General features: G+C 46.4%; 1 protein-coding gene across 18 annotated transcripts in view; it reads right to left on the reverse strand.

Moving 5' to 3' along the window:
- CADPS (calcium dependent secretion activator) overlaps positions 1–26,311 on the reverse strand; it is a 168,919-nt gene that overhangs the window by 134,377 nt on the left and 8,231 nt on the right. For all 18 annotated transcript variants that reach the window (XM_015875155.1, XM_032447316.1, XM_015875147.1 and 15 more), the window contains exons 2-3: positions 7,695–7,808; positions 5,431–5,763 (exon numbers count right to left, since the gene is read on the reverse strand). In XM_015875155.1, the coding sequence (XP_015730641.1) occupies positions 5,431–5,763; positions 7,695–7,808 (447 nt within the window). The remainder of the gene's footprint in view (positions 1–5,430; positions 5,764–7,694; positions 7,809–26,311) is intronic.

The following is a 26,311-nucleotide window of genomic DNA, read 5'->3' on the forward strand; positions in this document are numbered from 1 at the left end:
AACGCAGCTCTTCAAAGCAAAAGAAGGGCAGCTCCCCATCTTGAGTCACCCCATCCACACAGCACTATTACAAAGGGGGAAATTCCATTCACTTCCCAACGCTTATTCCTTTTTCAATTTCCCATCCAGTTCTAAATCACGGCCATCCTTCGGAGTGGCTGCAGCTGACAGGCACACTGCGGCTGCCATGGGCTGCTACAAGAGTAATTACAACCCTGCAGAAGGCTCTGGGCTGCCATTTCCGTTTCCATGGAAATAAATACTGAATTACTGAAAACAGTGTATGATGCTTTATGGATTTTGAGGCTTTTGATCGTCTTGAAAGCCCCTCAGCCCGTTTTTGTTGGCGGTGGCTTTGTTCTAAGGGAGGCAGGGGATGATGCTGTCGGTGCAGAGATTGGTGGGGCGAGCAAAAGGTGCTTCATAGGAGTGAAAGGAGATAGGAAAAAAGGAAATGGGCTCAGGCCAACACTCTGGGCCTTGGTACAGAACATGGGCAGCCCTTTGCTCTGTGCTACCATCTGCTGTGCCCTTTGCAGGGGTCAATGAAGCCAGCACTAAACATCCAGCACTCTACTAATGGCCATTTCATAGACTTTGAGCTCCAGAAGGAAGCTAAGATGAAAAGGAATTGCTTTCTGTTCTCCAGAATTCACACAGGGAGCAGAGAAGAGTGATCCAATGCTAAAAAACGTCCCTGAAATGAAGACACAGATGACCACGGACAGGTAACCCCATGCTGTGTACAATGACCCTGGGCTCAGCTCTCATTGCAAGGTGCAGCTGGGTATTTTTCACCAGAAAAAAAAGATAAACACTTGGTTCTGCGAGGAGACACAAATCAAACTGCAATTTTGAGGTCAGCCTAACCTTCATCCTGCTGTCCGTGCTGCTGAAGGCCTCCTGTGTTCTGCCCCGATGTGTTCCAGCCCTGGACCAAAGCAGACCACATCCTCCAAGCGCTACCACAGCATCTCTGCTAACTATTACAGCCTTCAGGTCTCAACACACCACACTGAAAATCAGGTTTGGGAAAACCAACTGAATGGAAGAGACGAATCTTAGAATCACAGGATCATCAAGGTTGGAAATGATCTATACAGCCATCGAGTCTATTCACTTACCATCAAAACTGCCCACTGACCACATCCCTCAGTGCCACATCTCCACAGCTCTGGAACATCCCCAGGGACAGACTCCACCACTATGGGGGGGCTGCCTGTGCCAATGTATCACCACTCTTTTGGATGAGAAGATTTTCCTAATATCCAGCCCAAAAGGATGAAGGATGGGTAGAAGGAGAGATACCATCATAGCGGATTATGTATAATACTGAATTGAGATGAACTCAAATATTTTATCTGGGGCAGAAATTCTAAATATCTTTTCTATTGGTTGCTCTGGAACCAGTTTCTTTTTGATTTTGTTTTCTGGCAAGGGAGCTTTTCCTGCTTTGTGAGAGATGTCAGCCTTTGGACACAGCATCCTAATTCAGCTGGATAAATAAACGTCATAACAGTGCATTCCAATTTTGAGCCCGCTCTGGCTGGTAAGATTTGGGTTGAAAAGCTTCCTAGCTGAGATCACAGGTCCTTTTAAAGCATGCAAAATAACTACAGAGAAGAGTGGTGTTGATCCCTCTGGGTGATATAGGGTCTTGGTACGTGCTCTGTGCTGTACCACACACACGTGCATGCAACTTACATCTACAACCCAGATGGACAGGAACAGATGTTGAAAGAACATGACCTTCAACCATGCATTACTATGTATTACTCAGCAGGTCTGACATGCCTATATTTAGCTGCTTGTTTCTCATTCTAAGGGAATTAGGTGAAATTGGAAGCTTAGCACAGACATTTTTCAGATGGAACAGAAATGCCATGGAACGCTCCAGGCCTTGGGAGGAAGAGAAAGGCTGATTTTGCAGCGTGTGAATTCAGGCAATGCTGCAGGGACAGCCTGAGAGCCCAGTGCGGGCGGACAGAAGCACAGAGCTTATCAGAGATTGGCTCTGGATGGGATCACTGCAGCTGGATTAACTGAACAGCACTCGACTGCATCTCCTCTTCAGAGTGTGCTAAAAATGACTTTCAGACACAGTGTGAGATAGAGAAGTAAATCACTGCCCTACAGATGGGGAATAACAAGACCACATCCTGATTTCCAGAGATGCTGTTGCAATTCAGCCATCAAAGTCAGTGCAAAATAGAGAGCTGGGCCAAAGGAAAAGCTGATTGCAGCAAAAAGCCAAGTTTGGAAATGCCCAACACCTTAAAATAACGTATGTTTCTCCTGCGTGACTCCACCACAGCTCATTGCAAAGCAGGACAGCCAGGCCCAAGCTCTGGAGCAGAACAGGAAGCTTCCAACACCTCTCCTTCAGCAGAGACACCAACCCCGATGGAGCAGCAACACCAATCCACACTGCGTGTATTATGCAAAACCAAAGAGCACAACAACTTTAGTGTCTCTGTATTATTTAAAACGCTTTAGTCAGAGGCTGTGCTTAACAACCCTTCCCTCCAAACCCATTCTGCTACAGCACCGCTTCCCATCTTTGTTTCCTAAATACATTTCCAGCCACATCAGTCCCTTTCGCTGTCTCAGATCCTGCTGTATCATCTCTATCACATTAAGAACGCACTCATCTCATACCACCTGGGGATATTGCATTGAAAAAAATCCCTTTAGAAATCCTCCTCCTGCACAAACAAAGTAATATTTCATATGTGAACAGAAACACGGTCCCAGTGCTGCAATCTTTATGTAATTAGTGATTTGATGTAATAAGAGGGCACGTAAGAGAAATGTTCCTTGCTCCACAAGCAACTTTTTGGGGCTCCTAGCACCATTCCTGCTCACGCTTTACCCCACCAATGTCTTCCTTTTGCTTGAAGTTTATCCACAAACAGAACATACAACATGTCTTGCTCTTAGGAAACATGGGATGGGAGCTTCAATCAGGTTATTAAGAAAAGGATTCCAGTTTTACTCCCAATTAACTCCGATGACACAAGTCATACCACAGTAATTTAACTCAGTACACAATCATTTTAGGCAGCCCAAGTCAGGGAAGCAAAATAATTGCACTGACTGAAATAAATCGGGACTGAAGTAAAACACTGAATGAAAAGCAATGACCATTTTCAGGTGTCAGTGGCCACAAAGCTCGCAGGGTGGGCTCTGAGCTGCAGCTCCTGCTGTTTGTGCGGGGTGAGAGCTGCACAGGGAGCTCACTGCTGATCTGCAGCACAGGCTGACAGACCAAGAGAGGTGCTTGCAAAACAGCACTTGTCGGGCAGATACAGATACAGCAAATGAGAATTGATGAAAATTTAAAGTGGGGGAGGGGAGACGAAGCTGGAATGAAATCATACAGAAGCATCACCCAGCCCTGCCATGGCCACAGCACATCTGAAAGTAAAGAACCTGCCTCCATTCCCCCATAAACAGCTGCCCCCAGTGTCCTCCACCACCCATAGGTGCTCCAGGGAATCTGCTCCACAACTGACATAAGCATTTTGTCATAAGAGATGAAGAGGAAAAGGGGCAGGTTACCAAACCACTGCTCAATGCACATCAGTCACTGCACCCAGCAGCTCTGCTGCAAAAAATAATCCAAATGAGTGATGTGCAGCTTTGGATTGTGCTGGAAGCTTAAGGTTGATAAGTTCTAATTCTATCTCCTGCAACCGACTAACTAGGAGAATGCAAGAAGGAGTAAAGGTCCACAGCAATTTTGGTGCTCCAGGGCAGGATCGAAGTGCTCAGCTCATCCTTGCTATGCAGGTACTAAGAACTGAGCAAATCCCATGCTGATACTCACTTCCAGCAGAAATTATATCATTCTTTGGAAGCTCAAATTACAAGAGATTCTTGGCTTCCGGAGTACAGCTATGGCCTACAGCAGGAAATGGGTTGCTGCATACAGGAAGGCAATTTGCAGGGAGCAGCCAGCACAAATTGCCACTGGATTCAAGGTGCCAGCCAGAGAGGCTCTCAAAAGCAGAGATCATCTACAGAGCAGTGCAGCAGCGATCAAATACTGCTTTCTGCATCCCTGGGAGCCACAAAGCAAGAGAGTAAGATTACAGGCTTACACAAAGCCATCCAAGTTCCTGAGCTGCGAGCAGGCCAGGGAGGATGGGAGACTGAGGGCTTGAGTGAGTACAGGTTAGAAAAAACAACTGCAAAACTGACTCAGCTCTCAACACACCACTGACAACACTGTGGATCTGATATTACAGAAGTTCTCCATCAGGGGATGGAGGCATGAAATCTAGTTTGCAAACATAATTTATGAGGACTGATGCAGTCCTTGCTAACGCCTTTGCTGTGAACAAGCCTTAGTCAGGGACGTTTATCCTCTCCCTACTCTGCCATAAAGGACTGAGATGAAGAACAAATGCGAGATAATTAAGCTCCTTACAGATAAAAAAAAAAAAACATCCAAAATAATTTTGCACGTCTTGAACAAACTTGGAAATGTCTAGACACAAGACAGAATTGGTCTCAAATGTATTCATTCCAATTAGAAGCCGAACCCCATCATTACAGGGTTTACTCCTCAGAAAACTCTCCCTAGCATTACCATGCCCCTCCTGTGACTGTCATCCCTCATCCTGCTGAGATATTGATATCTGATGGAAGGACCACACTCTGAGGCACTGGCTGGTGTGAGCAGCTCTGCAGCACCCAGCCCAGCATCCCTGGGGTACCAGATCTCACTGAGGGGGGAAAAAGAGGCATGGGAAAGGTTTGCATTCACCTGGGAACTGGGTGCAACCAGAGCAGCCCCGAGGCAGTAGAGATTTGGGATTCTTTCTGCTTTGGGAAGCAACAGTCATGGAAAATGAGGCACTGGTCTGCAGGCGCACAGTCCTGCCTTGCAGCATGCTGCTTCCCCTCTCCCCTAAACAAGGGAGTTTGCATAAGATGTTCACCCTCAGGGCAGCTGAGCTTCCAACACTAATAAGGTTATTGCAGGCTGCAATAAAATGCTTCTGTCATTTAGGTGGGTGATGTGACAGTATAAAGGCAACCAAGTCACAGCAAAACAGCCCTCTTGGGCCCCATGAAAGACCTGCTCAACCAGAAGCAGAGCTCAGGAACGAAATTTTCCCATCTCAGCAATTCTATGGGGTTTCAGGAAAGCAAACTTTTATAAAGACTATGTAAAACAACCACATAAACCCCTAAGAAACCAACTAAGAGAAAAAACACAAGCAAGAGAAGGAGGCCTTCTTAGACTGTCAGAACAGAACTGGCAGTGCACAAATCCCACCATGAACCAAAATGCTTTTCTTTCTGGAAATTCTCTCATCTAGTCATACCCAGTCTCCAGTCTATAACAGCGGTATTTCCACCAGCAACCACTTGCCCTTGAACCCCTTCCATCTCCCCCCTGCGCAAAGAGGAGGACCTTACCTGACAAGCGTTGTACAGCAGCTGATGCTCAAATTTCTTGATCCCCAAAATGTTCTGGAACATCTCGTAGAGCTGCTCCTTGCTGAGGATGAGCTCAGAGGCAGCGCTCGCCGTCATCCTGGCCTGCTGCTTGCGGGGATCCTCCTCGCCGCGGTAAATAGCATCAAACTTTGCCATCCAGGAGCTCAGGACCGTCTCCTTGCTGAGGCCGTCGATTTCAGGCAGGCTGCGCACCCTCTTCTCAATGTGCTTCTTGAAGACCTCTCGGGAGTCATTGGCCGAGCATCCCCCGCTCTGCACCATCCTTGCCACACGGTCACTTTTCAAAAACACCTGTGAAGAAAGGATAAGTTCAGATGGTGTAGGTTAAGAACAATCCCCCCTCGTTCCTGAAGGCAGCTGATGAAGGTGTTCTTGCCACTGCAAGAACGGAGGGTCCAGATGTAACAGGGCCCAGCACAGCAGGAGATTCCATGGGAGCCATAGAGAGCCAATGAGTGAGAAGGTGACAGGGGGATGCTGTGCTGGCTCTCCCCCTCCAAGCCCTGAATGCAGAAGGGCGATCAATGCCTAGCAAGAAGTGCTGTTTTATTAATGCTGCTGAGAACTGATGAATGTGGCAGGTTGGGAAGAAGCTGTGCCAGCACAGGGGTGTATCTGTCAGCTCTCAATAATTAAAAAGCTCAAGGATGACCTGAGAACATGGTAGATTTTTGTATTGCTCAGCAACACGGTACTCTGTGTTCCCAGATGCTCAGTAACATGGGTGTCCACGGGGAATGGAAGTGGGCCTTCTTCCAGGACCAGCACAACTCTGGGGACAGCCTGTGCAGCAACAGTACCAGTATGCCTTTCTTATCCTTATGGAGCTTGAACACTAGTGATAACATCCTGGGTGTGCACAGTGGTTTTCAGGTTAGATAACAGATGAGAGCTATCAGAATCTGAGCTCCCAGCACAGCCTGCAGCTGAGAAATTGCTCAGCATGACGACTGTAGGAGATGGCAGGAGGTCACGGCCAATATCCCTGCTGCACACAGCCTCGTCTTGCAACACTGGAACCAAGTCTTGAAGGTTGCTATAAAGCTCTTGAAAGTTGCATCATGCTTTTCATGGCCTAAGTTATGTAGGGCAATGGTCCAGTTGAACAGCAAATGTATAGTTGTTGTCTGAAAGTTTGATTTCTTGATGTAATTATACAGCACAGGACTCAGGAGCTGGTCAGGAGACACTTTCAGACAGAGTCACAGGATGTATTTTGTTTGTTTATAAGCAGTTTCATTTTCTTGCCCAATCATCTAAACAGATTATGCTGCTCTTACATCCTAAAATGCAGCTCACGCCATCTTGAAAATTTTCTCTAAAAGCATCTGTTTGGCAAAGCTGTGATAAACTGAGGATCTATTGGCAATTTCTTTCCTGATAAGAAATTTAAATTACTCTGAGCTTCCTTCCTGTATGGAGAATGATGGAGAAGTAACTCTTAGGCCAGTTTAATAGAGTTAATCCAGGGATAATTTGTGCTTTCCTACCACAGAAGCAGCTGCTGTCATTTCTTTTATAGAGTTAAAATTCTCTTCAGTTTCAGTATCTGATTTTGGATCTCTCAGATTCCACTTCCAGAGAAATATTTTATGTAGGCAATTCAAGATCTTCACCTTTTATGACAGTACAGCTCTAGGGAGAAAGACAAATGGTCTGCAGAAAGGCTAGAAAAAAAACACAAGCAACCCTCCTCATACAAATCACAAGCTCTGATTTCCTGCAGAAACAGAACCTTCTTCCTTCTGAGAAAAGATTATTTAAAAGGCTGCATGCAAAGAGGTGAAAAAAAGAAAGACACACACAATCATTCTTTAGCACAATTACGAGAGATGCTCCACATTCTTTAGTGCCATCTAGTTCTGGTGAGGTATACCTCCCCCACTCCTCCTCTGTTTTAGAGCACTTGTGTTTTACAACAGGTTGATTGGAAGATCAGGAAGACCTCTCTCAATGCAAAAGAAGGATGAGCTGCTCCACAATCCAGTTATGGGATATGCCATGGGCATGAGAGAGCCACTGCTGAGTTACAGACAACACATCTGCACACCCTCAGCTTCACAAATCTTTTGATGTGTTAAAAAAGGAAAAACTCTGTCAACAAAGCACCAAAAAAAGAGCAAGTGCGAAGTACAAAGAGTCCGTTTGTTCAAAATTTGACCCTGTCCATTAAAGAGGTGAGAACAGTGATTCATATGAGCAGTGAAATCACCTCTGCTTACCTCATAGTAGCTCTGGACAGCATTTATAAATGCTTCATCTGCTACGATTTGCGTCTCCCCATTGAGAAAGGCCTGGAAACGTTCTTTCAATGTCTGTAGCTGCTGCTTACTAATCTGCAAAACATACCAAAAGGATGACATTAGTCAAGAAAGGTTTATATACGAAGGGAAAAAAAAACAACGTGTATTCTTCTACAGTACCTGTTCTTTTAAGAATCACAAGCATCTAAAATTACCCTGAACATCATTTCTACACAACCCCACCACCACAAAACGCACTTTTATTGCTTTTAGTACAACAGACTCTTACCACTTCAGGACACCAAAGTCAAAAGCAGACTGCTGTGTGTACGGTTGGCAGACACAGTATTTTCTCTCCCCAGAGAGCCTCGACTTGCCTTCCAGAAGATGAGGACTCATCTCTTGGGTGTTTTTCATTTATTTCTTTACGTATTCAGGCTTGTTGGCTTCTATTGGTTTGTCACAGATGAAACCTTAGCCAGCACCAGCAGCAAAAGAATTTGATGCCACGTGATGTGAATTCAAGGGCAAACCTGTTCACCTTATCCAAGCAAAGACTTTGCTGTCCCTTCACTGCTCAAAACAGTTTCTGCCCAGCATGCAGCCGGTACAACTTACAAGACAACTCTAATTTTGGCACTGTGACATCAATAAAAGTTCCATAGGGCTTTATTTCAGCCTTGTAATATAACACACCATTATTCTGCCAATTTATCTGTCAATTTAAAAACAGATGTAGCTAAAAAAAAAACCCAACAAAAAAAACCCACCACTACCTTTTCAGCTCATTGCACAACGTCACAGCAGGTTTGTAAGTAATGTACCAGCAGTGGCAGTAAAATACTTTAAGATGCGGGTAACATTCATCTGTAGGGATTTCAGTGCTGTTGTATCTGGTTTGCTACGTGCCTACTTCAAGTTTGAGGATAAGAATTAATTTAGACAAAAGAGAAGGAGCAAAACAAGATGCATACATGACAACTTCAAACTGAAAGGGAAAAGAGCAGTAAAAAATAGGATAATTATTTACTTATGACCAGAAGGTTTAGGGAAGGGTAAGAGGAGCTTTTTTTTTCCCCTTTCTCATATGCCAGCAGAAGGAGCAAGTCCATTAGAATGGATGAAAGAAATAAAAGTAATGTCTCTAAAGGTCTAAATGGCTTTGAATAAAGCATCAAAAACCACAGATATCCAAACGACTAAAGTATAATGAAGCCTGGTAAACATGGCTAGAGATAAAAAGCAGGAGAGGGACCACTTGGAAAATGTGACGATAAATATCAGTACGTCTGGATGATGCACCATGTGCAGTGAGTGTTCAGGGACTGCGGTAACGAACACCACAAATAATGGTAATTAATTCTGCAACACTGTGCTGAGGAGGGTTAGTGAGCAATGGCCATTTAATGTGATAATCTGGTATTAGTTTATCCTGGTGCTTATGGAGAGGTGTTCATAAAGCAAGACTGGCTATCTCTGCTTCAGAAAGCACACAACAGCCTTTGCTAACAGAGCAGATGCCAGGAAGAATGGTCATTCTCGCTCCCAAAACATCAGCCCAGGAAGAAACCAGACTTCAGAGAGTCTGACACACACAACAAGGCTCAGAGTCACTAGGGTGGAGCAAGAACCATCCCTCTAATTGACTCACCTCAACTTGGTCATTCTGAAACAAGCCCTGCAGAAAAGCACTGCCAAGCTCCTGCCTTTAATGCTGGCAGGATTCAATTTTTTGATAGAAAAGCCTACCTGCCTTCTTAGATACCTACAACCCTCCGTGGCATTCGCTAATAGCACTACAGATAGCACAAACCCTTGAGCAATATACACGGCATCAGATGCAAAACAGGCTCCAGACTTATCTAAAGTGATGGAAGCTCCTGATGGAATTGGAAAGAAAACTGGGTCAGCAACAAGACGAGACAGAGACAATGTAGTGATCAAGTGGGAGATACCTGTGGGAAGGTGCTAGGTCTGTTTTTATTAAGCATTTAATTATCTGGAAGAGGAGAAAATCAGGACATTAATTAAATGTATTGACGATATTGCATTAGCAACCACTGTGAATGTCAAGCAGAAACAGCGAAAGAATTAAAGCCATAAGAAAACCAAGAAAAGAAACAGGAAAACTGCAGGCAACGTTGAAATCAGTGCGCCAGGGTACAAGACAAACTAGTAGCACGGATCTCCTGAGCTAAGGAGGCTTTTCATTAGGGATTTTATCAATGTGCATGACATTTTTATTATTTTTCCCAGGTTATTTCTTAGTACAATCTCCACAAGTCTTTGCTTGTTCAATTCCTGTAATACTACCTAGCAGCAATACTTTCTGCTACTTCCTCAATATTGAATGGGCTACCTTCAAAACAAATGATGCTTCTTGAAATACACAGAAGCTCCCAATACTCATCTGGCACACGAACTCCCGGGGGCTGTGGAAATGAATCACTGGATTTTTTTCTCTACTGGAGCATCAGTTGCCTCCTCCTCACCCCAAGCTCTAGACACATTTTCACATCCACAGCAAAGGAGAGACACACAGTAGACACGCAGCATGGACCATTCCATGGCTAACGGGACCCCGGGTCTTCCACCAGGCTGTGAAACAGCACTGCTATATTGATCTGTGTCCATATAACAGTTACAGAGGTAATCGAGAAAGCCAATTTTAGCCAGAATTAATTGCTTTTATATTAAACTTAGTTTCAACAGTGCTCTCTGTTGTAAACATAAAGATGAAAAGTGCCGGGAGGAAACAGGAGTGCTGTGTTGGCTCACAGAGGTTTATTCTAACAACCTTCCCTTCATTTTCCAGCCCTTGCTGCACTTCCCACAACCACCAGCAAGGCCCAGCAGCCTTTACACAAGAAATAACATTCTGCATTTGACAGAATCTAGAGAATACCCTGCTGGCACATATTGGACCCAAGTGAACATCCCACGTCACCGTCACGGTCTGTTTGCACAGCAAAGCATTTCACAGCCTTTATCTATCTAAAACACATGCATGCTTTGGCTGCCAGATAAACATGTGCCTGTTAAAATCGTAATTAATTGACCCACGGATGGTGAACTACTAGTGCTGGTACCAGGCAGGGCACCCTCAGCACTCGGCATCATCAGGGAACTGCAGGGTATTTTGGCAAACACTTGGCAGAGACATTCCCTGTAGCAGAACACATTCTTGGGTAGAGTTCACCAGCAGCTGGGTCATCTGGGCATCCAAACATTTCCTGCCTTCTTGGCCTGACAATAAAGAAACTGTGTGCCCAGAACAAGCTGGTGACCTCAGAAATGGGGCAGAACAAACTCTGGTGTGTGCCATCTCTCCACCGTGGTTCTAATCATGGAACATCAGCACCAACTTCAATTAGCCTCTGACGAACCAGCAGTCGATGCATTTACACAGGGATATCAGAGCCAGGAGCCTGGAAGCCCTTTGCTCTGCAGGCACCATGTCAGCATCAGCAGCACCTGTGTCTGGCAAGAAGCAGCTCAGTGGAAGACCGCAGGGAATTCCCAGAGGGAGCATCCCTCTTTAGTCTCAGAGCGATCAGCTTGCAGCACACAACCGGGAGCAGATAAAGCTCCATTTCCTTAGGACACCTGCTGTTCCAGTACCACCTCAAGGAGGAATATTTAACTGCTCAGCAGGCTGTTGTTCTGGGCTTGGTTTTGTAACATCTAATAAATATTTTACTGCTCCTCAGCACCAGGTAATTCAGGAGAAAGCTAAAGCAAGCTTTCAAATGAGCATCCCTCACTGTCAGTGATTACACAGCCAGAAGGTTGGCTATGGAAGGGATGTGCTAGGGGCCAGAGCAGCAGAGCACTGGTGCTGGGGGGCACAGACCCCCAGGGGAAAGCCATAGGGGGTCAACCCTGTACTCCTGGCCCAAAGGAGCTGGAGCAGCTGCTTCAGGGAAGATGCTTGAGAACACACCTGCCACTGTTCTTTTATCACCTTCACATGCAGCACTAAATCTCTGACCACCTCCGCCAACACATCACCTCCAGCCCTGCACCTGTCCCACACTCCCAGCTATGGGCATCATACTACAAACCAGGCTGTCCTGCAGCTGGGAACTGCAGCATGTTCCCCCTGTGCTGGTTCTGCTCCCCCCAACAGGAGAGGGGACACCAGGGGGTGGCTTATGTCCCCAGCATTTGTCTTTTTAATTGCAATCTCTCCTAGGCAGACATGGCTGCTTTGCGGTCTGCTGAGTGTCACCGGCTTGTCGCTATCAACACAAGTGATAGTATCTCAGGGAAGTCCTCCCAGCTGCCTAACAGCATATTTTCTGGTTGTTTCAGAGAAGTTTAATATTTGTTACCAGCGAGCTCCTTGTGCTTTGGCTCCTGACAGCCGCAATGCATCTTTCCAGGCACAGCAGGCAGGCACGTGCCCTTCCCTCCCTCTGCCTACACTCACAGACAGGAGCCAGTCTGTGATTTGCTGACTCCCGACATCACTGCTCCCAGGGGACACACACACAGCACATCCCTTACTCCAGGATGAGTGCTTGGAGCCTGCTGTGGTGCAGGCTGCTTCCAGAAGGAATGCGTTACCTCGCTCCTCTCAGCGCCCAAGCGATGCTGCTCATTGCTTCTCAAACAGCAGAAAACACTCTCCTGCAGGAGCTTAAATGCTCACTATTTTTCGTTCTCTCAAAGCCATTTATTTTCTGTGATTCACCACGCCACTCTTTAGACACATATGAACGACATAAAACGCTATTATGGTTGCTCCCACTTTCTGAAATGCAACAGTGTGTGCTGCTGCAAGAACAAAGCAAAGTCAGGATTTAGGGCTTCCCATGACCACCTTCCCCTGACATCTTCCATCTGCAACCTGCTACTGCATAGGAAACCTGGACATGGACACCAAAAGATGCCTACTGTCCTTACCACTTACCTGCTTCACTTGCCGCCTGTGTTTCTATCAGGTGTGTCCATCCAGCTCTGCATCTCCCCTTGTAAACAGTTCCTTTTTTTCATTCAGATCAAATATTTCCCCAAAGAGGAAGGTATCAGTAGATCTCGGGCACAACCCAAGGACTGTTCATTATCCAAAACCTAAATCAACCCAGGAAGAGGGTGAAGGATGGGATGGGAACACAGGTTGGCTGTACTGGTGTGTCCCTTAGAGAGCAGAACCCAGGCAATTCCTCACGCCCCAACAGCCCTACTGTCCACTTCTATTGTGTCTCATCTCACTCTGAGAAAGGAGAACAGCAGCACTTTGCTTCTCTTCAGAAGCAGCTACACGCATGAGAAGACTGAGAACCTCTCACAGACTGGGATGGTGGGCTGTGTGAGAAGAAAGCAAGCTACCTTTTAAAGGGACACTTTCAAATCACCATTTGAACTATTTTCATCTCAACGTTCCCACTCCAGGCAGATCTTACATACTGCAGAACTAATCATCCTTGCTGGTTAACATATACAGCAGCTCATGCTGACTTGAAAGTGTTAATGTGATCCAAAGATTTTTGGACTGATACTTCAGATCTGCAAACAACAATCAGTCCTGTCTCTGAGCAAAAAGGCACGTGTGCCCACCATCACTCGAGTTATTTTCATACCCTTTTCATCATTAAGCTCTGACTTTCTCCTCCATTTCACAAGCTATTTTAAGAACACTTCTCACTGAGCAGAAGAGATGGACAAATGAATGGGGACTAAAGGACTCCTGGTGTGTCCCAGCCTCTATGAAAAGTGCCATTTTCAGCCTGGCAAAGTTACCAGGGGAGGTAATACCTTTGATGCTACTGAACAATACAGCAAGAACTGGTGAGAGCTTCCAGGCACACAGGGCTGAAGTGCAGCGCCCTGCTTGCACCCACACACTGCTCTGCTCCAAGAAAAAACTCTCAGCCCCCCAGAAGAAAGGCCTGCCATCTAAAGCAGCTTGAGATGGGCTTAGTGGGATGGAAGGGGAAGCACAGGCAAGTCAGAGCAATGGGTCTTGCCCAAAGGCAGTTGCTTTAAAAGCATCCCAGCAAGAGATCTAAGCTATTACACACCAGGGCTATGGCTAAGAGCAACTTGCCAGGCTTGAAGTTTTCCCTTATTCTGTGCGTGTGCTATGACTTCCAGGAAACAAACTCTAAGAAAGAAAACATTCTCAGTTTTAAGAAAATTTAAGAGCCAAATATATCTGTGATCCAGTAGAAGATCAGTTGTCTCCTTCAGACAGCACTTGAAAAGGGTTCAATCAATCACTCAAGCCAGAACAGAACTCATTTCTAGATGAGAAACAAGAGAAAAGGTGTGAAACTTCAGCGTACCTCCTCCTCATATTTCCTGCTGAAGTGAGTAATCTCGGATTTTACAAGGGCACGTTGCTTGGTGCTGGAAGAAAAAGTTTGATAGAAGGTAGTTTGGTCCAAGGCAGCAAACTGTTGCTAGAAAACAGCACTGCATTTGCAGCCCATTGCTGTGCAGAGACGTGAGGTGTGGGAACTGGCATTGACGTGGTGGCAGGTACGTACATAGATCGTTGAGAAAGGCATCAGGATACATTATTTGCTATGATGATGATTTCAATTGGAAAGGCTTATTATTACAGTTGTTCTTACCTACCTTATGGAAATATGCACTGTTAAAGTTATCCACATTTTCCAAGCCCCTGTACTCAACCGGAATGTTACAGGAGGCTGAAAATGAAAGAAGCAAACCTGGGGACTTTTCTCAGGCATCACAGAGATGGGGTGAGAGCCCCATAGGGATATACCTTCAGGTCTAATTTACCTCAGACAAGTTCCCAGATTTCCAAGCTCAGAATCCACTCGCCCAGCAGGGGAAGCTGGAGGAAGCACTGCCCATTTCTCAGTTTCATGCTGTAAATAAAAATGAAATGCAGCCATGGCAAATTGTGTTCACCAGGATGCACATGAAGCACGTGTGCAGTGCATGCAGGTCATGCACTGGTGTCTCCAAAGAGGGCAATTAGCTGCCTGCACGAAATTAGGCGTACAGCTTGATAATGGTCTTTGAGATAAGAGAAAGGCCATCTGCTGGCTGGCTTTGCAGCAAGTGGTCTGAGCTCTGCTACAACCCTCAGGAGCATTTGGTAAGGACAGGTGGGATATCACAGCTTCCTGGGAGAATATCCCTCTTCCTTTGATGCCTCTGGCAGGCATGCTGGTTTCTTTTCACCTGTCACCTCCTGCTCGGTTTAATTAGAGACAAATAACACCTCTCAGTGCTGCTTTCCATGTTCCAGAACCCTAGAGAAGTAAAAGCAGTCAGATTGGGTCTGCTGCAACCAGGTACCCTAGCGTCCATCCATAACTTTTCTGGACAAAAGTAAGATACCAGTTTTCTAACAAACCTAGCAAAAAGCAAGTTTGGTATAATCATTATACACCTATAGTCCAGCAGTTTCCAGCCATCAGTTGCATGTGGCCCCGCATAAAGATCCTTTACAAAAAACACAGCTACACGTAAAAGACTTTCTGTTACAGGAGTGAGAGCTGTTTTAAGGAATCCTCTGCAATGGAATATAATGAAGGCTGTACCTAAAAGAGAAGGGTGTCATTCTTCTTCTTCAGGCCGGATGCAGGGTAATTTTAAGGGCTTTAAGTTCCAGTCACTTCTGAGAGGTTCACTGTTCCCTACTATCACTGTGCTACTGGCTGGAAAAGCCCTGAAGGAGTGATGGGAGTGGGTTGTGGGCAGAGCCCCATCCTGCAGGTCAGGAGGAAGAAGTGACTCTTGTTGCATCTGGTAGCAAGTGCCTGTGTGTCGAGAGCACAAGCCAAAACCCCCACAGAAAGCAACGGAGACAGAGCAGATGTCAAGCATATAATTTCAATGTTGGTAGGAGCAGAAAATATGTGGGCACAGAGAAGGAGGAAAAAAACAAAATCAGATTATTCTTTGTGAAAGCCAGTTGTGCTAGAATTTGCCTAAGGCATTCTGCATCCTGGAGCTGCCCTTCTGTTCCCAGGTGCCCTAGAAGAGATGATGGAAACTGTAAGAGTCAAAAAAACATGAAAAAAAGGGGAAAATAAGCCCTAAAGAATGAGCACAACACATCAAATCACTGCCTTCTTGTTTTCCTCCTCCAGCAAGCATGTGGAAGCGGCTATGTCACGGCAGCAGGCTTGTGCAGGCAGCAGAACACAGAGCAGGATACAGCTCCTGGGGCAGGACCCCGCATGCTGTGATCCCATCACTGGCAAAACAGATCCCACATCACGTGTGTGCACACAGGTTCCAGCAGCTCAGCTCGCCTCAGCCCCGCTTCACACCGGAGCAGTCCTATTAAAATCTCAGCCTACACCAAACCATTAGAGACAACTGTTACCTGCAGAGATTGAAAGGGAAAACACTAATCTTAAATGTTCCTCAACACGGTTATGTACCTGAGAGCACCCAAAACATTTGATCAAGCTGGGTGCTTCACTTGGGGTGCTGGGTGCTCAGCCAACATTGCAGCCAGCCTGTGCCATATTGCAGAGGGACCCACACACCGGTGCTTGAGGAGGCGTTGCTGATTGACGCTGTCTCCAAGACAAATGCCTTCTCACATCCCAGCACCAAGCTGCCTGGTTGCTGCCCCAAAGGACCCAGCACAACTGTGGCCATGTGGCTGGGTCCATAAACCCAGCACAAGGAATGCCAGAACCACCCCCCCCTGCTGCAGCAGCTTCATGTGGGGAAGCATCCATGCTCTTGTCCCTGACACTAGTGTTATTTTCCTCTTCAGCCCCTTCTGCAGCCCCCGAACCCTGGAGATCTGCACAAGTTGGTTACTTGAGTGGGCAAGTAGCCTACCCACACTAACAGAACAGGGACAAACTGGTGTGAAACTTTGTTCCACCTCCGGTTTGTTCCCAGTCAGCCTTCAGTGCTTGGATTGATGTGTGCAGGAGACAGAAAGCTGTCTGCTCCAACCAGAACCCTGCCTGCAGGCTCAGAAATCACTTGCCAGAGCACGCATAACAATCAGCAATGAGTTTTCCCTCAATTCCAGGAAATCTTGGAAAGAATAAGCCTGGAAAGTTGAAAATATGAGGTACCTGAGGACTTCAGTGCCACTGCCAGTTAGGAAGAGAACAGCCAGCACCAGTCTTGGCAAGGAGACTTCTTCCTCGGCTGGTGCAGAAGCCCAAGTCTTTGCCATGAACCAGCACCCAGCTGCCTCCCCCTGCTGCAGGCACCAGGCAGAGCTGCCAAGCCCAGGTGCAGAGCTGCTGGGCAACCTCACTCAGCAGCAGTGGCTGAGCATCTGTCCACTAAACTTTGCTTTTTTCCCACTTACTATCTTCTGGGGTACACCTAAGCTCTCCATACATTTAAGGAGCAAAGACAATTTCTCACTTCTAGTATTCTACACTACGATCATTTCTTCCCAAACCATGTACTATTTCATCGAGCTTTGCGGTTTATTTCTAAGGCAACTTTCTCAGAAATGGGATTTAAATGAGCAAAACAAATTCCAACTCATCCAGATACAACTGGGAACCAAAAAAGACTGAAGATGGCACCAGGGAAAAAAAACCAAACCAAAACAAAACTAACTGGCATCAGAAGGATAACCTGTGATGTGGCAAATGAACCACACAGCAAGCAGACATAGGCAGAAAACGCACAATAACGTACAGATATCAATCCTGAGCCACCAGCAGCCTCTTTGCAGCCAGAGCAAAACTCAGGAGCAGCCTGGGGGCTGAGCTTCCTGATAAGCCTGTGTGCAGCTCTGCTGCTCGTGGGCTGACAGAAGGGTGGGCGACACCAGCTGCCTCCCCTGCTCTAGTGCTGCTGCTGCACTCCTGGGAGGAGACTGGTGTTCCATGCTGCTACTGAAAGCCACAGAGAAACCCTTGAAGCACCAAGCCAATTCAAAAGAGGTAAGACTTCTTATTTGTGGTGACTGAAGAACAAGGACCAACCTTTACCATGCTCCTCAATGTTATGGGCTCTGCCCAGGACAGAAAATAAGGGAGCATCAAGCCAGCACAGCAAGCATGACATTATAGCAGGACCACTGGCAGCAAAGCTCTGCGTCACACACAAGGAATTACCTCCATGCTGCCTATCCTGCAGCATCACAGGGCGTGCTGTGTTGCTGACACCAGATTGTGATTTCCATTAGTGTTAATAGGAACCACTGACAGCAGTGGCAGTCAGGAAGCCAAAAAGCCTCCCATCTTGATGACTGCCTTCAATAAGTACAGAACTGCATTAAGTCTGCCCCAGCAGCTGTGATATGCAAACGAAGGCTGCTGTGTGCATGAGGAAAGACCCAGGGCCCCCAGGAGAACTCAGCTGCTTCTAAAGAAGTGCTGGAATGGGCAATAGCCGGCAGAGAAATGGACACAGTGAAGACTGGCTGCAGTCCTTGGGAAGGTGGATGGAAGGAGCAGGATACTCCAGCGCGGTTTTCACCTTTTAAATTGAATTTATAAAGAGTTTTCACTGTGTTTCAGCAGACAGCAATTCTACGATCAATCACTGTACCTTAGCAGAAACAAACCCTGCATTAAATGCAGTAATTTACAACTTCCATCGTGGTCTAGCACTTAGGACAGGAGGAAAGGTCTAGCACTACAACCATAACTTCAAGACATTTGGCACCCCTGCCCCTACAAAAACACTTGCTCAAAAGCAGGGTTCTGACCCCATAGCCAGTGTGATTTTGGTCCATTCAAGGAAACAGATAGGTCTCAACATACACTTTTCTGTTCTCCATATGGGAAGAGAACGAGGTGGTGAGACCATGCTTGCAGCTTTTGGCAGGCATGGGGCTGGCTGAGAGCAAGGATAAATGAACTGGGTTTGCAGCAGACATGAGAGACATCTTGAGTTTGCTACTGACACTGTAGGGTAAGGCTTCACCTCAGAAGCAGTCATGTATCATGTTGATCTTTGCCATTTGTGGGATTTATTTCCATTCACTTGATCTTTCTGAATTAAAAAGTTAAGGAATAGCTTTGGAGAGGAGGCTGCAATAATTCATGACACTGCAACACAAGCACACGGATCCAAGGCTGACCAGCATGCACAAAAGTAAGTGTGGGCTGCTCCAGCACTGTCTCCATTTCATACATTTCAGGGCATCAACCGACTGTGACTGGGGTCAGGTAGAATTTTCCATCTTTGGATACAGCACAGCATGATTTCTCAGCTCTGCAGTGAAAACATTTCCTTCTCCAAGGCTAGATTCCTCACAGCCATAGGCTTCTGCAGGTTTCAAGCATCCTTAAAGATAAGACTGCTTTTCTTGCAGCACTGGAATTTGCCACACACACTGCCAGCATCTCCACCTTCTTAAATCTCATAAGTTAGCCACACATAGAAGGACTCAGCACTTCTCTGCAAGCTTGTTTGTACCAGGGGAAAGATTCTGGATATGCAAAAGCCTAGATAAAACCCAGCCTGAGATGTAAATACAGATTTTGTCCTTTAGAGAACGACAGATACAAAACAGAAGTCCTACGAGAGTACAACAACTGTCAAAACACTGAAAAACCAGGGGGAACTTCACCTCATTTCAGCACCGAGGTCAGCTCCAGGTTTGCTGATCTGAAGCCGCTGTGATTCTGCAGTTGATAAGCCGACTATCAGAACCCAGCAGCTCACACCACAAGGTGCTCATAGCTCAAATAAAGTCCCATGAGGGTCTGTAAGAGCCATCAGCAGCCCCAACCCCAAGGCCACGTCAAGCAGAGGGAAGCACACAGCACTGTGCAGCCCCTGGCCCAGCCCACAACAAATCTGCTTTTACTACACTGAACCCAACTGCCTTTTTCACTGCCTTTTTTTCCCCCTCTCTTTGAAAGGAGCTAATTACAATGGAAAAGGTTCTCTGTGACTCTCACGTGCATGAATTCTGCACTTGAGAAATTTATAATTTGCTATGTGGTTACAGTGCACACACTGTATTTGGAATTACACAGCACATAACCCAATCAAAACAGCACTAACAACACCGGGTAGTTAAATCATGCTGTGATAAAGAAGGAAAATGATTTTGTGTAGGCATGGCAAAGTCTCCCATGTACCTCGGTCAAAGTGGCACCTACTGCCAATTATCAGGTTGGCACAAACCACCCGTTACCGAGGGTAATGGTTTAACTTAACACTTGGAGCGCATAGCTGGGGGTACATTAAGTCATTTGCACAGTGTTACTCAGCTGTCAGCAGAGTGCAATACAGCTGAACACATATACAGTTGTACCGTGCTGTAAAGGAAAAAGAGAAAAGGAAAAGCATCAGATGCACGAGGGTACAAGGGAACAGGAGAGGGGCATCAGAATGGGGAGCAGCAACAGCAGAAGGAATGCAGAGCAGGGGGAGCCTAGGAACAGCCAAAGAAGTCCTTCAAGCACTGGAGAAATCTGCTGCAAAGAGGAGAACAACACATTCCCCACGTCCACAATAAGAAATAACAGGTGTACACTGCAGTGAGGAAATTAAAAGCGACCTGAGTGCCTTCAGGCCTGCACTGATCTCAAACAGATCCTTCCCAGCCTATTTTAACAGGACTCCTTCTCTGGACTCCATCTGGATCAGGCAAACTCTGGCTGCATCCTCAGCTCCAAAACTGCCTCCTTCCCCAGGTGTCTGAGGATGGTTTATTTTCCAAGTGAGCATGCGGCTGCGCTGCAAGCAAAGCTGCGTTAAAAAGGCCCTGTGCAAGTCAAAATATCATACTGGCATTCCCAGCCTGCTGACATTGCAAACCTTTACCCCGTAGCCACATCATGATATCACAGACCAGCGGAGGTCAGCCTGGGCATTGCCACCAATACAAGTTCTCCCTGCAAGGAGCTGGGCACAGCACCCAGAGCCACCCTGCATGCAGTACCCACAGCACACTGCCACCACTATATTTATTCTGGTACATTACAGTGGGAAGCTTTAATCTGCATAATCGCCTCAGAGAAGATTTCATTCAGTGAGGGGAAAGCAATCACCATTTCATTTGCAGCCAGTTGCCTTCCCAGGGTCTTCAGTTATCAAAGCCAGAGGGTCCTTGCAGCACGTGCACCTGCCTGGATGGTTCTGAGACAGGTTCATGCTTGTAACAAAAGCATCTGCAGATGCTTGAGGTTTTCAGCCTCTTTTTCAGAGCCATTTCTCCCCTCCCAGCTGTTCCCACTTTTATCTCACAGACTACATCCCACATGAAGAAAACAACTGGATATAATCCTAGATTAGAGGGATTGTAACACAATTAAATACAAGTCATACCCTTGATAGAGCCTGCTGTCGTCATTCACAGAGCGTAACGCTCGGACGTTGGGAGGTGTGCAGATGGTGGCATTTGGGATACTCCCTACAGCTGCTGGTTTTCCTACGTAGGCATTTATGCCTCCCCACATAGGAGCAAGGAAGAAAAATCAATCATGTTCTCATGTGATGCTATGTTATAATCCCATGAAGACTTCACTCTGAAAACTAGAAATTGATATCCTGGTGGCTCCAGACCCTCAGCAGGACACTGCCAGCTGTAGCCTGAGGGGTCCTCAGACCCCAGCATGTTGACTGTGCCTTGGGACAGCCACGTGCAATGGAAGGACAGGACACACAAAGCCTGCTGCAGCAAGGACCACAAAAGCTGAGCAATAGCAAGAACCCACCAGGAAATCTTTATGACTTGATCCTACCTCTGGAAAGCCACAATATTCTTACACACACAGCCGCATATTAAGAGGAAAAAGGTTCTTGAATCTTCTGCTCTTTCCAGTCTGGTAGCTATAGCAGCTTGACTCGATTAGGAAACTTGAGAGCTATGAAAACTACTTATTAAAGGAGAAAATTTCCAACTGTCTCTCTCCTGTGAATTGTGGCAGCCAAAAAATCCAACCCTAACATAAAGACGTGCCTGAAGGTAGCAATTTTACTATCAGCAACATAATGACTCGTATCACTGCTGTCATCTTTGTTGGGGAAAAGTAAGCCAGGTATTGTGATGATTAGCTTTTTGATACAGACGATCACTTTAAATGAGGATAAACACGTGCATTTTAATAAGGAATGGAAGGAAACAGCCCTGAAATACAAGCAGAAGAACCCACACCTCGTGCCAAACCTGTGTGCTCCTTAGGGAGAACTGTGGGAGCATGAGGTAAGAGGCTGCTGCTGCTGTCAAAGGATTAAAAATCAGCAGAACTTGACCTTTAATGCTAAAATTTTAAAGCAACGACTTGGCTTCTCATGCTTCCATTCCCTAATGTAACCATAATCAGATTTGTGGCTGAGATCAGAAAACTGTTTGCAAAGAGCAATTTACATGCAGCCTTCAACAAGCCCGTGTGACACAATACAAAGGACATGAACATGGGCTTTTGCAAGTCCTGACTGAGCAAGTTCGAAGCTGAGATGCATATTAAGGTCACAGAACAAGGTCTTGGCTGCAGGTGACAGCAGCAGTACATCATGCTGCTGAATGCTTGTAAGGAAAAACAGCACCAGAGTTAGCGAGTGCTTGGCTGGGAAGCTCTTGTATGAAAACTCACAGCAGACAGCACACCTGCTCACAAAGCTGCCAAAATATCCAGCCCTTAAAACAGACAACAGGGAGATCAAGCCTAAAAAGCTGTCCCCCCACGGCTATTTTAATGGGATATGGGAAAAGCTAAGAGCACGCTGGAGTAAACTCTTTATAAATGCCATATGAGTGCAAAAACACCTAACTCTGGAGCTTATCCTGCTCTATGCAAGGCTGTTAGTGACCAAAGGGAGCAGCAAAACCTCCAGTGAGGCAAAGAGAATCGAAACGGAGCCCCAAATCATTCGTCACTGCAAACACATGGAAGCTGAACACACTTGGGACACATTTTAATTTACCGTTCTCTAATTATGAACAAACGTGTCTTTATCTGGTGTTTATCCCAGAACAACAAACAGAAGCAGAATGACACATCTCTGCCAAAGAGACATCAGCAGTGCATATCTACTTGAGACCAGCCACTGGAGGAGGTTCCAAACAAGCAAGGACACCTCTGAAAGCCAGGGGCTGACATCATCCATGTACCAGCAGGAGAGTTTTCCTTATGCGCTGCTGCGTGGACTCTCAGGAGATGCCTGAATAAATCATCTTCATTTACTTATTCCTTTATGCAACTTATTTATTAAACCAGATGCTGAAAAGAAAGAATAAGGAACCTCAACCTGGTGCAAGAAAGGACTGCCTGAATTCACCAATACAGACCACAGCTATCACTCTGCTCTTGTGTTACAGTTAACCAGATTTAAACACAGTACTGGCAAGGCATCAAAGAAGGGAAAGAGCTTTAGTAGAAAGGTATGGGAGCAGATCCCAAAAGCAGCTCTTCAAAAGATGACCCAAAGTTCCTGTTCTGAACTGGAGATCATGTTTTCCTGTTCACACTGGGCAGAAGGGCAGAGCAATATCACTAGAGCCCACATTGCATCTCGAAGCCCTCAGAGGGAAGGGAAAGTGGTACTTCATATTTCTATAAAACAATTAGTATTGACAGAACAGACTATAATACAGCACTCAGCCCAGAAGAGTAATTAACTATGGCTGTAGCTTGCTTACTGGATGCAGATAGGAGGCCAGGAGGAGGCAATTAGGGAGCAAAGAAGCATGCCAGGCACAGGGATCTGCTGCGACTGACTATTGACCCACGAGCTCTGTGTGAAGAGAGCATCAGCAGTCAAAAAACACCCTACATGAGCCATGTAAGGGAGTGCCTGGGAAACAAGCTGAAAACACCCTACACCTTTTGTAACACACATTTGTAATAGCCCCCTAAGTCTGTTCCCCTGAGGAGGCATTAATAAAATCAGTGGGGAAGACAATGCCTGTCCTATAGGGACATGAGGAGATATCCCTGTCAGAAGGGTGAGGGAGGAAGATTTCACAAGGACACAGAGTTCTCCTGGAACTGCAATGACGAAGGATAGCAAAGGAAGCCAGGAGACATCAGGCCTCGCTGGGCCAGAACAAGTACCAGAATGACTCAGTCATTCTTTCTGGGCAGCCCAGACTCTCACAGCACAGTTAATAATTATTTGGGAAACGGAGCTGAATTCGAAGGCAACACCAGTGTCTTGAAACATGCTCTGAGCAGGGTGGGTAAGGAGAAGTGATAAAAGTTAATGGGAACTTGCAAGGTGTGGGGAGTGAGACTGCCCTGAGATCAGTGCTGCAGGGAGCTCAGGGCCAGAAATAGGGTTCTGGCAACACAGGGTCTCTCCTCTTGGGCCTGTCTGCTCAGCCTGCAGGGACAGAGCAGAAGATGCTCTGCCTGGCTTTAGGGCACTTTCAGGGCATTGGCTTCCCAGCCCCATTGGGAAACACCTGTGGCTACAGATGTGGGAAGGGCCAGGCAATGTTATTTAAAGGATGCATTAAGTCAAATAATCTTATCAGCCCCAGGGAATCACAGCTGAGTTCTGAAGTCGCAGCAGTGAGTGCAGGCAGTGCCACAGAGCTGCTGTCATGCAGATCAGGAAACCATTCAAAAGCAGAGTACTTATTTTTCATTTTTTCTCCTTCCCAAATGCTATTTTTAATCCCAGTACAGTCAGATGAGAAAGCCTTGCTTTCACTGGAATATTCCACATGACACCCCCAATCCCTTGTCTTTTTCCACCCCAAACTTAAGCAGGGAAATCTCTAATTTATGGTTTACTACATTTAGCAAATATGCCAGAATCCCTCACCTCCTCAATTGTAGGGATGTTTCCACGCAGCATGTCTCCTATAGGAAGGCACAGAGGCTGTGCAGCCCAAGATAAAGGCACCACGACCTGCCTTCTTGGAGCTGGCCAAGTCACAGCAGCAATGCTGGACCCCAGTAATGACTTTCTACATCATTGCCCCCCCTCCCCCTTTTTTCAGCATCCCAGTCTGCCTGGATCAGTCCTACTGCAGCAGCTCCTCTGACCCCACGTGGGCAGCACATCAGAACACAAGCAGCCTGCAGGATATGGTGCTCAGCCCCACACTGCCTTACTCCCACACAAACACTGCTCCTCGTGCAGGTGAGATGGGAGAACTGCTGCTGTGCCGTAACTCTGAAGTATTCTGCATGTGGGCACAATGCTACTCCCATCACTGAAAGTCTAATTTCAGTGCAAGTATCTGCATGAATGCACAAGGTAAGAACTAAAAATAGAAGTATCCTATTTTCATGCATCAAGTCAGCAGGTACAGAAACAGCGTAAACAGTGATTCAGCAGCAGCCCGTGTGATGCGGGTTGTTTCTTTGCCTCTGTCTCCCTGTGCTTGCAGCCCTGCCCTCCCTCCCGTCCCCCTTGCAGAGGCTGGTGGGAGTGCCTGAGAATCCCCCAGGCAAGGTCTGACCTCCAAGGCACACGGACATTTATAGAGCTGCTCTATTTCCATCATTTATTCTAGTGCCGAGTACATCTGAAACCATAATTAAGTGTTCTGCTGTGAAAATAGCTGCATAATTCACATTTTGCTATTTTTTTTCCCCCCCATTCAACTTACGAGCCTTGTATCTACAAACCTGAGTCATCCAACCCGGGGAAAAAAAGGAGGTTTGATGTATAACCACAGCGTATGGTTGCCATCTCTGGTGCAAAGTAGTGCTGTGAGTCCATAAACACCACTGACAAATTGCATAGGATGACACCAAGGACATTTTTCAAGTCCTGTGAGATTTGCTACACAAACAGCTATGACCTTGTACACACGATTTCAACAGAGAAAAGTCTGCTTTTTTTTCCTGGTTCACACCCTCTACTTTTTCATTAAAGTTTGCTGAGAAGCCAGAAAAAGATACATGAAAAGCAGAGAGACTGGAGAGCAGAAATAGCATCTTCCATTCACCTCATGTTTTCTAAAACTCCAACTTTAGCTCTTTGAGCAGAGGGTATGAAAATATTTCCCAGCCTTCTCACCACGCCAGCTCTTCAGTTCAAACTTCCAAAGCCAAAGGGAAGAAAAGCCTCCCAAGCACATACCCGCTCTGCTCCAAGTGCCTGCATGAGCAATTCCTCCCTCCATACCCCACAGTCTCAAGGCTAGCAGTCCCCTTTCTGATTCAGCAAGCTGCACTCCAGCTCTAGGCTCTGCCTCCCAAAGGCACCAGGGCCATAGGAAACCCCTTGGACCTGCTATTTAGTGATGCTCAGAAGCCTCTGGCCGTGCCCTGCTCCATACAGCACCGTGCACTGGCCCCTACTTCACCCTGCCCAGGGCACCCATGGGGTGGGAGCACTGATGGTACACAGCATCCTCAGCAGCCTGCCCATCACCCAGAGGCCCATGGAGCAGGGATAGAGGGCAGGCCTTCTCGCTCAGCATCCCTGCATCACAGCGAGGCAGCGCACACCACAGGCCAGCTCAGGGCTAAGACACCCAAAAATACAAGTAATCATCAAGCCATTAAAATCATGAGAGCTGTCACTGCAGCTGCAACTTTCTGAGTCATTTTTCTATTGTTTGAAGGGGAATAGCCCTTGGAGGAAATGAGTTCTACATGTGGACAGCAAGCATCTGAACAAGTGACAAAAATATCATGGGAGGATTTTCCTGTACAGCTTTACTTGCCAACACACATTTTCTAGCAAGCATAATTGACTGGGGATAACTAAAGCACACAAGGATTTCAACTTTATCTCAGAATGGATTAAAGTTC

This window comes from Coturnix japonica, chromosome 12 (genome assembly GCF_001577835.2).
Source record: "Coturnix japonica isolate 7356 chromosome 12, Coturnix japonica 2.1, whole genome shotgun sequence".
NCBI lineage: Eukaryota > Metazoa > Chordata > Aves > Galliformes > Phasianidae > Coturnix > Coturnix japonica.